Source organism: Blennius ocellaris, assembly GCF_963422515.1.
Source record: "Blennius ocellaris genome assembly, chromosome: 13".
NCBI classification, from domain to species: Eukaryota; Metazoa; Chordata; class Actinopteri; order Blenniiformes; family Blenniidae; genus Blennius; species Blennius ocellaris.
This window is the reverse complement of record NC_137662.1, coordinates 13,123,837-13,140,074: the sequence shown is the minus strand read 5'-3', so window position 1 is coordinate 13,140,074 and position 16,238 is coordinate 13,123,837. Positions and strand designations below refer to the sequence as shown.

Below are 16,238 nucleotides of genomic sequence, written 5' to 3'. Positions count from 1 at the left end.
GAAAGCCTTTTCTTGTCTGTGTATGTGTGTGAACCCAAAAAGAGGCAAATCAATGTAAGAGAATCTGATTGATATTCACTTCAGAGGCTGGAAGTGGGAGAGCCTGGGCTCACCACGGCACTCTGTGGGCTTTTGTTCCTGGCAGGTTGGACAGGCCTTCACTGTGAGGATGACATTAATGAGTGCCTTCCCCAGCCCTGCAACCAGGGGATATGCATTCAGAATGATCCAGGCTATGGCTACACCTGTTTCTGTCGTCCTGGATTTGTGGTGAGGCTTTCCACCTTATCTCTTTTGTCTCTCTTATTCTCTGTTTTTGTTTTTGTTTTTTTTGTTTTTTAGATCAACCTTTGTCCTCCTGCACCCACACAACTCTTGAATGCGTTCTTGGCACTAATCACTTGAACCAGTTAAATGTATGATAACTTTTTCAGTCAACCAGCAAAATGTCCCTCCTAGTCTGATTATGTTGGTGCAGAAGATAAACCAGCATCAGACAAGTGAAGACCAGTAAACGACTGGTGCAAGTTTGCAATATATCAATAAAGTGTTTCTGCCAGCATGAGCAGTAGACTTGTTCTTCACTTCAGTTTTAATTTTTCAGACAATCTTTCACTGTAATTTCATACAGTTAAACACAAATATCTGTACTTTCTTCTTCATATGCCATTAAAAAACGCTTGTTACTTTATTTGAACCATGATCTGAATCTGAACCATAATCTGCTCCATTGTTAATAATCAAGCTGCTGTATTCACACTGGTACAATACCAATAGTTACTGTGTTTGGGTGCGTGTGGGCGTGCCACACCGACCACCAACAAAGGTTCAAAAATGACTGAAAAAGCTATTTCATTGAGTGAATTCTAAAATTAATGTTCAGTTTTTACTCTTAGAGTGGAATGTAGACACAGTTTAAGGAAGGTCAAGGAAAAAAATAAAATCCATTCTTTTACAAAATGAAAAATATAATTTTTCATGGATTACTCAACATTTACTTATTTAAATCATAGCTTCCATTCCTAACCCATTATAATCATTAATTATTTGTTCATTATGTATTTTTTTTTATTATTTGTGACTCTTGCTACATCAAATCAGGAAGTCGCACAAGAAAACGTTCAACATTTAACATCGAAAAGGCAGTTTTATCTTCAGTGTTTGGGATCAAATCAAAATAATGTATACAAGTTTGAATCTTGCATAACTGTGAAGTTTGAAAATCTTTGTTTTTATTACATAATACCAGTGTAAAGCTGTAAACATTGAATACCATTTAGCATCTCAATGTGGGGTTGCACGACACTTCTCCAGGCTGTCCACTTTACATACACAGGGGAGAAACTGCGAGCACAACTATGATGACTGCCTGCTGAATCCATGTCCAGAAGCATTTTCCTGTGTAGACGGCATCAACAAGGTCAGCTGCCTGCCTCCTGTTACGGATCCTGTTCCCTTGGAGACTGTAGTCAAGAACATCACTCGTGGCTCCACACCCTGGCTGCTAACGGCAACACTCGGACCGACACCAACAGCTGAGCGATCCACAGGTACGGATCACGCTGCGCTGCTTGTAAGTACATGTAGTGATGGGAGGTGACTTAAGTTTCCAGAGTAAATTGTTTTCTTCTCTCTACCTTCACTGACTTCCTAAAGAGAAATATCTTTAAACCCATATTATGCAGTCAACAATTACGATTATAAACTACTACAGCAGATTAAATCCTCAAATGAAAATAACATATCATTATACCTTGCTAACATATACAGGACTATTAAATCCATTAATGGAAGGCAGATTTGTACTTTTCCTTCAAATCATGTAAACTTAGATTTTAATTTCTTGAAATTAGAAAATGTGAGGGTTACAATAATATGATAATATACTGTTGCTTACCTTGTCCTTACCAAACCTTTTTTCATGCAATGGCATCGCTGGCTTTGACTTTGTTGAGTTTTCCACTGAGCTGGCACTCCTAGTGTAATCCAACACAACAGCCAATAAAATAAAATCAGCAAAGAGTTCAAAAAGTTGGATCACTGATTGGTATCGATGTGATCGAGAGCCTCATGTATGTACGTGTATATATATATATATATATATATATATATAGCAAGTATGCGATTAAGTGATCTATTAATCAAATAATCAAACCATCTTTATTGATATGGAGCAATTCTGTCAATGACATCCTTCAAAGTCCTTCACAAATGATTGACCAAACATTCAAATAATCTTTCAGCAAACATAATAGACACACACAGATGATGTCCAAGAATATGAAATTGAATTAAAGGTAACAAGAAGAATCATACAGGCCGTAATACTTTAGAGGAATTTAGTCAATATAAAGTAGAAAAATTGTGTGTGTGTGTGTGTGTGAATGTGTGTGTGTGTGCACGCACACACACACACACACACACACACACACACACACACACACACACTTGTTAGTGTGTATATGGAACTGTGCGTAAGGAGGGATCCAGAAAACAGGGCAGACCGTTACTCTTTGACAGATGAGATGTGTCCACCTTTGAAACTGTTCACAGATCTGTAAAGCAGACCTATTGAACACAGACAAGCTTGAACCAATTCAGTGCGACACTCTGAAATTCACCGGGGGCTGAACATAATGGACTCCTCTTCTCTGCACCTGATCCAGCCCCTCAACCGGCACATATTGCACTGGCTTACCAAGAGTTACTTCAGAACAAAAAACACTCATTAAAAACAAACAAGCAAAGGCACCTACACACAGGAAGATTGCTTTAGTCTCCTAAATATACGGGTGAAATCAAAGTAAATCAATTTTAAAGTGAGAGGACCCAGTAACTTAAGAGTTTATCTAACTAGGTCACCATCTAAACACATGCAGTGCCCTTGGTGCTGCTTGAAATAGACTCAGACAGTGCTCCTTTAAACCTAAGACTGCTCCACAACCTTTGAAATGTACAGTATCACTTCTATGGGAATGTAGATGCAGAAAGGGGGATGTACCCTGACAGGAGGAGACCTCTTCTTTTCAGCAAACAAGCATAAATATTCAGCAATTTTTTTTCCCTCACCATATTGATGCAAAAGCAGCATTCGGTTCAGAAGAGAACTCCTTGATTTTCAAAAGGAAATGTCTTCTGTTGGCGTGCATGCAGTGTTGAGCAGCGCGGTATTTCACTGTAGCCTTTCAGCGCGAGAGCTGATGGGGATCTGCAGAGGACATTGCTGTTAGAGGGAAGCTTACCGCAGCTAAGCCACGATTTGGTTGAGTTTTCCTGGAGTGATCACCACGGCACCGCACCGCACAGGTGAAGCTGTTATCTTCTGCTGCCAAGTGTAGCAAAAATGAAATTACTAAGCTCCTCAAAATCAACGTGATGAGGAAGAAGTTTCAAACATGTCTCAGGGCCGTCACCTCGTTAACCTTCATTTTACCCGGCGCGTGTTTGCTTTTCTTTTTTTCTTTTTTTCCGGTTTGTTTTTTCAGTTGTTTAATTTTGTTTGCAATTGAGATGACAGCGCCTGATAAGCGTGCCTTAAACTATTCTGATATATTCAGTGACACAACATTGCCTGTGAGTCATAATGACATCTACAAAATATGTAGAGTTATGAATATTCATGACGGAAAAAAACACTCTGCAAGAGGGGAAATAAAAGCAGCATCTAAATTTGTCATTTCAGTTTATGGCCTCTGTGCCTCCTGTAGAGTACCTGACAGAGCAGTCTGGAGAGTAATTGTATCAGTTATTTTTAATACCGGCTGACAGAAATATAATTAGATGCTGCATTTAAATAAAAAAAAAAAAAAGGAAAAATATGTTATATTTAGGTGTTGATTCCCCCTTGTGTCTCAGCTGTGGCATAATTTTAAAGTACATCTTCTTACATTTCATATCTTGCTTAAAATATATTTTTCCTGCCAATTTTGTAAGTGCAGAATGACCTTTTGCCTTCCCTCAGGGCTCTGAAATTGCAAAGGTCCAAGAATGGTCCTCAGCAGTATTTTATCTCTGTACTGTGACAAGTTCAATCAGTCAGTCTATTACCTTCCCCAATAAATCAGAGACAAAACCAGGCCTACATCCTTGCTTTTTTTCAAATAAATGGGACATTAAGTCTATATCAATTAAATCTCACCATCCAATTTGCGCCTCCTATTAATTGATTGTAAGTTCACATTTCTCAAAATTTATTTTTCCAGCGAAACATCTTGTGCTGTCACGCCATTCTGGAGCATCCAGCTCTACTTCTAGACTTTACATAAAATATGGCTCGTGAATCCATTTATTCACCTACTTTATGGTCATGTTTCAGGACTGGCACTAATTATAGTTGATCTAAAAGATTTATATCAGGGAATATTCCCAGTGAGATGACTCTCTTTTTTCATATAGAAATTAGAAAAAGGCTTTTGAACAAAGTACAGTAGTGGCAAACTCCTTCCTCAGCATTATGTTAATGGTGTGAATTTTGAAATAAAGAAATAGTCATGAGGTGCCATCGGGATAATAGAATGAAGTAGAAAAATATAAGATACTTTCCATTGTGTACATTTAAAATTTGCATCCCGTTCGACTTGGTAGTTGTTGCTTTTGCATGAAAAATATGGTATGAAAATGTAAGGTAGTGGTAAAAACAAGAGACCTTTGAAGGAGAGAGTGAAGCTAACTGCTAATGAGGCATGATACTGCCTCCTGGCACCAGCCTCAGACTGCATCAAAGACTGCATCAGACTAAACAAGGCTTTAAAATTAATGAATGGCTTTGTCTCTGAGGGGTAATTTTCCATCATCAGCATTGGCAAACCCCATTGTCAAGGAGCAAAGCATAGACAGCACAGCATTGTTGCTGCATGCATTTATCCTCATTAATTCACAGATCACAGTATCTGTTCCTAATAATTCTCACTTTTTTTCTATCATGGGGATTCTCCTCGGGGTGTTGGTCATATTGCTCTCAGGGGAAAATGGGGGTATTTAGGTTAGCTTGTTTGGCAAACACCCCAAGGGGCGCGCTGTCAGATCAAAAGGGGTCTGGCCTAATAGGACTAACGTCTAACAAATATTGATAAAGGTCTCACTTGCAGCTGCTCGATTAATCATTGCAGCAACAACTATAAAGGCGCGTTGCTGATTTCTCTAGTGTAATGGTTTTTTTGTATTTTTTATTCCTGGATCAGAACGGACAGAGCATGAGAGAGGTGCATCCAGGAATGCGTTTCATTTTAACAAGCTCTCCCGTTTGACTTTTCGCCAACAAATTGTACTGCTTCCTTCAAATGAGAAGTATATTGAGCATGAGCATCCCTAATGCTTGCCTGCAATTTCCCGTTGGAGTCAGTCTTTTAAGTTTGTCTGCGTCACTACCCCCAATAAGCTCGTGGGCAGGGGGACTTTTGCTGAAATGCCCCATAATTGCCCATTCTCATGCATAATATAAGCCAAGTTATTCCAATATAAAATGAGGCATGTAATAAAGTTGCATGCTCATTTCAGCCACGACTCCTCTCTCGCCTAATATAGTGCCATTTGCATGCTTCATAGCTTTTTGGCAAATAAGGGTATTTACAGTATGCCTGTACAGTGAGCCAAGAAGAAACCATGATGATACCAAGAGTACCTTTAAAGATTTTTCATTTGCTTTGAAGATAATTATTCATTTTAACTGCCTGCGCTTACTGCGCTTATCTCTTTCAGCTGTATTCCATCAGTGTCTCCAAAATGATTGGATAAGTACAGTGCACGGCTGAATTTTCTGTAGGTACAGACAGTTCTGTTTTCAGCTGTAACAAAAACCAGGAAGTCTGTTTTCAAGCATGCATAGAAAATGGCATCTGCCCTGCTGAGTTGTCCTTAGCCAAACTCTTGTGTCTTGATCAATTCTAAGGGCGCTGCTCTGTAGCCTCATGCACTGACCTGCTCTCCTCTATAGGGAAGCAAATGAAATGTGTCTTTCAGGGATCAATACCAAATCATGGCGGATTTTACCAAGAAAATGCAAAAACCCCAGTCTGTTTCCCTTTTGTTTACTTTTTCCTCTCCATGTCAGCTGTCTGTGTGTATTTTTATTTCCTAGACTGGAGTTTCATTCATTATTTGGGGGATTCATACCTGGAGTTTGGTGGTCTTGACCTCAGTGTGCTGAACAACATCACAGTGAGATTTCAAACCACAGCATCTCAAGGACTCCTGCTATATGTGGACCAAGGGCCGGCGAATGGGGATTTCTTTTTCATGAAACTCTTCATCTCGGATGGTGTCTTGCGGGTAAAAATACACGTCAGCAAGTTCTACATTTGATTATCTTTTTTTTTTTTGTCACCGCTGTGCTGCAGTTTTTCTCATGGTTGCCCTTGAAAGTCAAAGTTAATGGCTAATAAAGCTGTGGCATCAAACACATCTTGACACTCCCTCTCAAATGTTTCAGTATGCTTTTTGCTGTAATGAAGAGGAAGAGGTTACACGGATGAGTACATTAACTCGTGTTGACGATGGCTCGGTTCACATCGTAAATGTCAGGTATGTATCTTCTGTAGTAATTAAACCTTCTGAATGTGAGTGTGAATGTTCAGATATGTTCTGGGGTCAGTTAATAAACAGATTACTCCTAGGAAAATAATTTTCTCCTGCCATGTGAGTCAATTACTTTTTTAACAGATGTGAAAAGTTATAGTTTCATTTTGTAGCTTTTAATTTACAGGATGGATTTTAATAGAGATCGAACCTGATGCAGTGTGATATGTTTCTGCTTCAGGCAGAAATAGATTTGATGTTGAGAAAATAGGCACTTTTACAATGATGAGCTACTTAGATCTTGGTAATATACAAATTTGGTGCAAACAGTGTTGGCACCTCAGGTGGTATTTGCTTGATCCTGAGTTATCGCTATTATTTTGAGTGTGGCTTTTTTTTAAATGTAAAGTTTGTAGCTAATACACAAGTGGAAGATATATAATTGGCAGGAATCTCCAGATTTAAAATGTAGTTTTTATTACAACAAGTAAATGGGCTTACATTTTAAAGAAGTAAAACAAATGTCAGAATGTGCCTATTAAAATGCATTAGTGATCACTGGCCATGTTTTATTGGCTGTTCTAAAGTCTTCATTTGCAGTTTTTCATTACGAAAAGATTAACAAGCGGGAGCTGAGCACAAAATCAATGTTTAAATGATTTAAAGTGAGGCTATGGCCCCTTTAGTTATATTGTCCCTAAGCCCATGTGCACTGTTGTTGGCAGGCCTCTCCATTATTTTCTGACATGAGGAGGATCGTGGTTACTTTTCAAGAGCCGCAGTTTATTATATGTAGGTTGGAAGCTGAAACAAAGCAACTAATGTTGAATTCATATTGAATCTGAATAATTAGCCTCTCAGGAGAGAACTAGGAGACTTTTTAACACTGGTATATTCACATTTTCTTGTGGTTTTGGTATTATCATTTTTGTAGGTCAATCCAAAACCTTGTCGCCACTGGCAAGATTCACCAACTTTTCAGAAATCATGACTCCTGACCATTCATGATATTGAGAAAATACGAAACTACCATAAAGCAGAGAAATTGAGCTTTGCACTCGTACATTAGTTATGACGGTGGCCCTCGGGACTTTGTCTGTACATTCAACAGAATTTCACACATTTGTAACATGAGCTCCGCCAAGCAACCAGAAATATACATATACATAAATATACAGATACTAAACTAAACTAGGCAAAAAAGACAGTTGTTGTATATTTTTGGATAATCCTACAGCCATAAAATCTTAATAAATCAATTTAGTCCAGTGGCAAATGTGGTTAAAATACAGTGAGGGGTATGATTTCTTTCAATTATTTAAGTGATATTAAATGTACCCCGACCAAGAGGTGTCCTAATGAGAGGGATGTTTTGCCTCATGCTTTCACCGCTGCGCTGCCCTAAATTTCCCAGAGGCCAATCGGGTTTAAGGGGCACTATCGCTCCACCCCTGTTTTTTTTGTTTTTTTTATGGGGAGAAAAATACAACAGCAGTGTGAATCAATCATAATGTTCTGTTACCGACCCCTTGAGACGTTGCAAGAAAGAGAGCTGTCATAACTCCAGGGCTGGGACTATGGAAAAATGGTTTCTGGTGTCACAAAGCAAATTCTTTGTAATTGTCTGACGGCTGAGTACGTCCATCTTTGTCTGATTTGACCCAGAGCTACAACACCACGGCCATCCTCAACGTCACCGCCTAACTCATTATAGACTTTTAATATATCTTCCCGTCAAAGACGCTTTTCAATATGTTAAACAGAAACCCAGCGGGGCTGACTTCTCAAGGACAGTGAGCACAGTGCCCTCTGGATGAGGGCCAGGCCGCTCTGGCAGACTGCTTCTAAATTAACCGCTTCTCCACGCTGGCTCTAGAGGAAGGACTTATGCAGCTCGGAGTTAGTGCCCCGAGTGTTTAGCAGGCATATGCAACAGCCTGCAAAGCACAGGCTTAACAAATCAGACTAGATTGCTTCACGGACCTCCTAACTTTCACTCAGGGAACAAGGGGTGTCAGGAGACACTGGCGAGGGGACCGAGCATCTGCGGTCTGAGTACCCTCGAGCTGCAGACTGTTAGTCCAGAATCTGCACTTAGGTAATTATCTGCACTCCCCTGTTGTTTCAGAGTGGAGAATTGGTTTTTGAAATCCATGAATGGCTGTGGGGTCGGTCCGTAATAGTTGTGAGGAGACTCATAAGACAACTGGAGAAAACAAATCGGGGATCAACGCTATCACCACAGACTGAAGTATTGTGATTACAAAACAACAACAATTCAATTATACATGTTTACCACAGACCATTAATCTATAATATTTCAGCTATCAACACTTGTGAATTTCATGGGGTCTTTTTTTGTAGTATGGCTACAAACATAAACACACAAAAAATAAACTATTCCTATTCTGTGCAATAGTAATTTAAATTCTATATGCGGGGGGGGGGGGAGTACCTTTCCTCAGAGAAATTATAGCTTACACTACAAGTTCTTGTACTTGTTCTTATACAATAATGTTTTATTTTTGTACTCTTCTGATAGACAACATCTCACCCCTTGTGAAGCAGAGCTGACTCTCTCTGGTTATGGGAAAATCAAAAGTACAAGTAATTACTGGCTGGGACATACCATTCAAAGAACTAACCACGTTTTCACAGGTGGTTTGCCGCAGCAGTATCTTCCAAATCAGGTGAGATCTGGTTGTTCTGCTTTCTTTTCTGAAGTAACGGCGTTCGGAAAGTTTAAGCACTTTTATGTATCTCACATAATATAATAATGGATTACATCTCTGCATTTATTTTCTCCTGAAGAGAGCAAAGCCATTCGACAACTACACTGGCTGCATAGAAGTAATTGAAATGAACGAACTGAGGAGCTTCTACACATCTGATGCTATTGCCGGCAGCAACATTGATCGATGCAGGTAGAGACTGAATCCCAAAATAATCACCAACCTTTTAATTGTTATTTTTCACCTGGCATTTTTTGTTGTTGATTTTTTTTAAATGGGGTTTCCCACATTCCTTGGCACATGCACATGGAATCGGACATAATAAATTATTATTTTCTGTATATATTCAATGAGGATCATATATTCAATGAGGAAAGTCGTAAGGGTCGTTTTTACTTCCTGGGATTGTAGTCAAAAATATGTCTACTTGGTAAATGACTCTACTGTATATTTACATCTCAATGAAAAGATAAACTCACTTCAACTCTATCCTTAGCTTTAAAAGCACACCATCTTAATACACAATTGGATTATTGCCAACTCGAACTACTCAAACTTTTCTGTCTTGCAGATATACTATGTATGCCACAGAGGCCTCTGCAAGTTTCTCAAGTTTGACAAGTCAATCAACTTCCTCTGGCACCGTGAACACAACAACAGTGGCAGCTCCTGCACAAAAACCACAACACCCTCTGCATGAACCTCAGTTTTGCAGTGACGGCATTTGCCGTAACGGAGGAACGTGTCATCTGCAGCCGGGTGCCGCTTTCCTTTCCTGTCACTGTCCAATTCACTTTACTGGAACCTTTTGCGAGAAAGGTAGGCTTGAAGATTTCTGCATTCAGCTCAGTGTTTTATCCATGATATATAAATCACACACACGCGTGATGTGAAGTATAAAAACACACTGGGTTGTGACCTACACGGCGGTATCGTCAAGAGCGAGCCAACAAATTACGTCGGTTAATACTCGCTGAGCCTCTTTGGCTAATAGGTTTCACTATGAGGGAGAATAGAGTCGGCTGCATTAAGAATTTTGAGTGATGTGAATTATTCAGTGTATGATTAATGAAATGAAAGACCTGTATAAGCAGCTTGAACCATTGCCGTGTGTCCACGCTCACCTCCAACACTCAATGCGACTGGGAAGACGACCTTGCAGCGCTTGCTCAACATTCAGCTGAAGCTCTCACCCTTGTTCCAACCAAAAATATTTATTTTGTGGCTGCCACTAAGACTCTAATACTGAGGAGATGGCAGTACTAGACACACATACTAAGGACTTTCTCCTTTGCAGACTTTGTCACAGTGCTGTTGATGTAGTTTCCGATATCCCTTTTTACCTTTGTTGCCAAACATGATGTTTCTGTCAGTGTTGAAAACAGGATCTTGTGTCGTACCATTGTAGTCGGCCTCTGTCACTTGGAGCAGCAGCGACAGTAGAACGTGGGAATAATTGCTTGCGTGCGTGATAACAAGGGGCAAGCCGCTCATAACTGAGACACATTTCAGATTCTGTGATTTGGTTCATTGCATTGCACTGTAGATGCAGTATATGATTAAACCCTCAACACAGATTAAAAGGGTACTGCTAGCATACGTTAGACACATTAATGGATAATTGCACGACTGATACTGAAGTATCCAAGGATCTGACCTGTGTCCTGTCACAATGTGCCGTATTCGTGGACTGATCATGCATCATCACTTCCTCCTGGTGGACCAAGGCAAAAATAAAATTAAAAAAATAAAGAGTTTGATTTGATATAGTACAGAGCAAACAGCCATGACCTTGAGTGTGAGGGAGTCTGATTCAAATCCGACTGGAAAGGTCTCTGAATAGACACTTAAGTGGTGGAGCTATTTTGACCCACTTTCGAAATACTGCTTCACAAAGCGCAGTCGTCATGCATTCATGCATTTTTACAGGGAAAAATTTGCATTATTTATTTGAAAAAGCAGTTGATCAGTGCTTAATTTGATGAAGCGTTGATGATATAGTGTTTTGAATTGATTGCCTCTGTAGAAGTTTTAACAGAATGCATTTCCTTGAACACTATATATTCCACAACAGAATATGAATGAAGAATGGATTGAAAATTAAATCTGACGGCTATTACAGATTGTATTAGGCCAAACTACAAAAGTTAGGATTTCAATGGTACCGTTGACTCCACTCAGGTTAGGCCAATATACACGGTTATTGAAGAAAAGTTGGAGTTAGGGTCACTTAATACAGTATTCTGTATTTGGATTAGTGACGGAAATGCTTTTATTCCATAAAGCTTAGCACCTGCTACTGAATTCAGGTGGATTATTTTAATGTTGTTGTCTTTTTTTTAATCATGATTGTGGAAAATTCTGATTAATTTTGATCAAAACCACATGTGTTATGAATTTTGAAGGTTGATAAAATTGTATTTTAAAATCAATCAGTGCAACAAGCCTGATAGTTTAAGTTACACTAATTTGCAAGTGTGTAAGGATAAACACAATAACGCATACATCTAAGAATTAGTTTTATGTGATTCATTTATTGAAGCGTAAAATGTTTCTGGGCATCTGACAGCTTTTGAGGCAACATATGAGATCTGTAAGGCGAAATTACCTGAAGAGTTTGTGACCGTATCTCAGCAAAAGTTACTAAGAATAGTGTAGTTTAGTTTTCATTTAGTTTCCCCTACAACATAGCTAATATAAATGTAATTATCTTCAAAAAACGTATTAAATGTCAGAAAAAAGATTTAATTAATTTAAATAAACTTTCAAAAAACACAATTGTGGAGCAGAAATGAGAAGCCAGAAATTGTACATTCTTTAAATACTCTACAGGTAGTGTCAATTAGGAAGAGAAAACAGTGAACCTATAACAAGAAAAAACGGGTTTAATGGGAAAGCAAAAATCTCACAATATGAAAATACATTTCATGTAACAGCAATGCTTTCATACTTCTTGCTCTCTGGAGTAAAACAAATTTCTCTTTCTGAAAAATACAAGAGATGTTCCTTCACCCTCCTTTATGCAGTGACCGTATTTGGTCACTTCAGCATGAATCAAAGAAAAATAGTTGTGCTAATTAAAAGAAGTGGTACTTCAGAGGATTTCCTTTACAAGCATGAAAAGCAAAGTTTTTGACCCTTTTGCTTCAACAATCTTATCTTAAAATATAAAAAAAAAAAAATGTGTGGCAAACTTTGTTTGCAATATACAAATATATATATATATATATATATATATATTGCAAACTTTGTTTGCAAAAACCAAACTTTGTTTGCAATATACCATACATACTAAAATATGATGAGTTTTCTATTTCAGTAAGTCATGCCTGGTGTGATTTTTTTAATAAATAACTTCTATTGAATAATGCTTACTCAGTCTTTAAGGGGGATTCATATTAACAATGAAGAGTTTTAGCATTGTTAATCAACCTTATCTTCACCTTTACAACCTTTGAACATGATGCAGGCTGATAGGCATAACCTTGTATTTGCTGAACACATGGAAATCCTGACAGAGTGTTGCTTACTGCTAATGTTAACAGTCATTAACATGAGTTGAGCAGCCTGCATGCACCTGGCACCCTGATCTGACACGTCTGCCATGTGCTCTAAAAATGCTAATTTACAGGTGTTTAAGTAATCTGCTGAAATGTTATTTGTCTCTCCAGGCACTGTAACAAAAACTGTGCTATTTTTAAGACTTCTCTCTCATTTGTTATTCCCATGCGAGACGGTTACATCGAGGAAAGCAGTACCCCCCTCTGCTTTTATGACAGAAATGCTGCTTTTTTAGGCCAGTTATTCAAGATGCTCTGGCCAGTGTCTAAAACACGAGCGAGATCCATGAATTAAGATTAAGATCCATTTTTCTCTCATCTTAATGCACCTTTAGGATCTCTAAAAACTTAACCACACCATAAAAAGTGAACACATATTGTAAGTAAATTCAAGCACAACATCACTGTAAATTATCCTCCTTTTCTTTCAGTGTTTGTGCATTACTGTTCAGCTATCCATTTTCTAGAACACTTTATCCAACTGAGAGGCATTAAGCATTTCCCAGCTGATTATGAACGAGGTTAAAGGTCCATCACACACTCTTATCTACACTTATGGGTAATTTTAAACTCAGTAATAAACCTCAACTTCCCATGGACATGAAAATTCAGCACAGAAAGGCCCAGCTCGTACTGGAACTTGATAAATTATCACTGTGAGACAATAGTGCTAAGCACTGCCTCCATTACATCACGTGAGTCGGCATAAGGCATCGTGCCAAAATATGTGGAGTGAGGCATCCACTGTATTACCTGCAGGATAAAGCCCATGTTCAGTCTGATGCTATAATATATTCTCAAAATATTGTGATATGCATCACATATTTTCTACCAGGGTCATAAAATAACTTCCTGCTTATTTCTCCTTCCCATAAACTTTTCCTTTAAATACCAGCAGTGGCCTTTTAGTGTCGTTTCTGCTGACTTTGAGGAATTGCTCCTCTTCAAAAGTCCACTCTCGCAGGTTTAACAGAGTGCAGTCTCATGTGAGCTCTCTCGTACTGATGTGCTTTGCAACTCCAGTTTTTAGCCTGCAGACAGAGTCCAGGGGCTGTTTTCATGCTGACTGCCTTGCCAGTGTGTATTGCTCCTGCAACTTTGCTGGGTGACAACCTTGTCCTCACATCTCTTTGAATTAAGTAATAGCCACAAGAGAAGAGTAGAGCCCCTGCTCGCCCCTGCTCTCTGTTAATTATAGATACATCATACTAGCCAGTGACTAATGATGTGGACTTGTTTGTGCCCTAGATGAAACGCTGACATGTCACACAGCACATATTGTACCTGAAGGAAATGTGACTTGCACTTGTCTGTGCAGCCTATGTTCATTTCTTTCATGCTGATGCAACTTTAGCACATTTTTGGTGCATACACTGACAGGGATGCACTTTTTGAGGGACATTTATAACAGCAGAAATCACTTGATCTCAATCGCAAATGAACCAAACTGTACTCAGAACAACTGATCAGCTGTAACATTAGAACCAATGACAGATGACGTGAATAACATAGTTTACGTCTTTATTATGGCAACGATATGGCCGTGGTTCAAACGTATGACAGGGGCCAAATTCTAGGGTCATACTGTCACATGTATTGCAACATGTATGCATAACTTCCAGGGTTGAGTTGCACGTAGACCGACAACACATGTAAACATATTGCAATGTCCATTAAATCAGCACAATCATAAAATGTTTTTGTTGTCTTTTCAGTGCATGAAAGCAGTCAGAAATCATGTCTAACATCTCTCACGCAGTCGTTGGATTATGTTCATTGTGTCGTTCTGACTGCGTATACTTTTGAATTCTTTTTTTAAATGACTATCTTTTAACGTCTGTTGCACCGCCCGGTCGGGTGTCCCACAATCCATGCCAGTGCCTGGTGGTTGAGTGAGTATTGGATGTCATGGGGGCCAACCATAAGACAGGCTTTGTCAAGATAAAAACCAATTCAGCTGGGTGCATCAAAGTCTCCAGCTATGATAAATTGTCTCTTCAAAGAAGACACAGCAGGTTGTAGACCTTGCCAAAGACATTCTGTCAAGTATGTAAGCTTTCAGTGGAAAGTGATCACTGAAATTAGTTATGGAGTAAATTGCTGCCAGGTAAGAAAGAAGGCATAAAAGACAAACCCACTGAGGCAGGAAATTATTCAGGCTTTTCTGTATTGATCATGACCTCCTTCTTTGGCTCATTGAGTTATGTCCTTATGCCCTCGTATATCTGAAGCTGTGATATAGGAAGTCAGCCAGAAAGGAATAATAAAATGAAAGTCAGGAGCACCATTTTGTCCCATTTATGTCATTTCAACAAATTTTACCTAACCAAGGCATTAATCCAAATAAGATTGTGCACTCCTTTGTCCTCATCCATAGTCATTTCATTGTAACTTGTCCCATTCAGAGCACAATTGTCTTACAATAGTTGTTTCAAAATGTTGTTTCTCATCTGATTTTTGCCTCTCCCTTATTTTATCTTCCTATATATTGTGGTGAGGTTACTTTTCTAATAATCAACCATATTGTTACACCTATTACATTTTTAAATAGAACAGGATACAAACAAATAAATACAGCTTTGGTTTTCTTCATACATGTATTTGTGATCCACAAATTATAAAGCAAATTGCCTCTGGGAATACAGAACACTATGCCAGGTAACAATGCTGAAGGGGTTTAAAATGTGAGCTTAATTTCTGAGGAGAGTTTGGTTCTTTATTACTGCCTGCAGTTAAACAGGCGAAATCAATTCAACCATATTAACTACAATACAATGTTTTTAATGACTCTAATAACTAATGTGTGCCATAGCTCACAATGCCAAGTTTAAAAGACCTAATATAATCTGACTATTTCACATTCTCAAAAGTTGAATTGTCATGAATAAAGGGCATTTAAGTACTATTTGTTGGGGGGTACTTTGATTAACTTTTTTGTTGAAGTATTTATTCAAATATGCAATTTCACTTGTACTTATGGAATGGATGAGACTTGATCTGGGACAGAGTGGGAGCATTTGTGTCCACTCTCTGGTTCCTTTGATCTATATCTATATCGTATCTATATCAATAAATATTTATATTTCAACTTCTTGGTCAAAGTACAATTTGCCCCTATGCAATACATTTTTGTATTTCCATAACCAGATTACACAAACAGTGTGAATTAATGCTCAAAACATTTGCTGTGCATTATTGTGAAACCAACACGTTTATACCACTACAGGAAAAATATCAAAATGTATTTCCCATAGTGTTTCCCATTATTGTATACTTTGAAGTGATGAGATGTGAAGAGTAAATATTGTATACAAATGTATTTAATTAATTGGCTGCAAGAGGCAGTGCTGGTTAAAAACAAGTATCGAAGTCTCTTTTGTCTTAGAGGAATTTGAGAGGTGCTTATTCTTTCACTTCTACTTTTACTTGTAAT

General features: G+C 38.5%; 1 protein-coding gene across 1 annotated transcript in view; it reads left to right on the top strand.

The window, feature by feature from the left end:
- The window catches only part of eys (eyes shut homolog), a gene marked incomplete at both ends in the record, with an annotated part of 166,040 nt that overhangs the window by 89,073 nt on the left and 60,729 nt on the right, over positions 1-16,238 (top strand). The window contains 7 exons of the mRNA XM_080507410.1: positions 146-270; positions 1,337-1,550; positions 6,077-6,267; positions 6,428-6,519; positions 9,056-9,203; positions 9,325-9,437; positions 9,817-10,064. Of these exons, the coding sequence (XP_080363536.1) occupies positions 146-270; positions 1,337-1,550; positions 6,077-6,267; positions 6,428-6,519; positions 9,056-9,203; positions 9,325-9,437; positions 9,817-10,064 (1,131 nt within the window). The remainder of the gene's footprint in view (positions 1-145; positions 271-1,336; positions 1,551-6,076; positions 6,268-6,427; positions 6,520-9,055; positions 9,204-9,324; positions 9,438-9,816; positions 10,065-16,238) is intronic.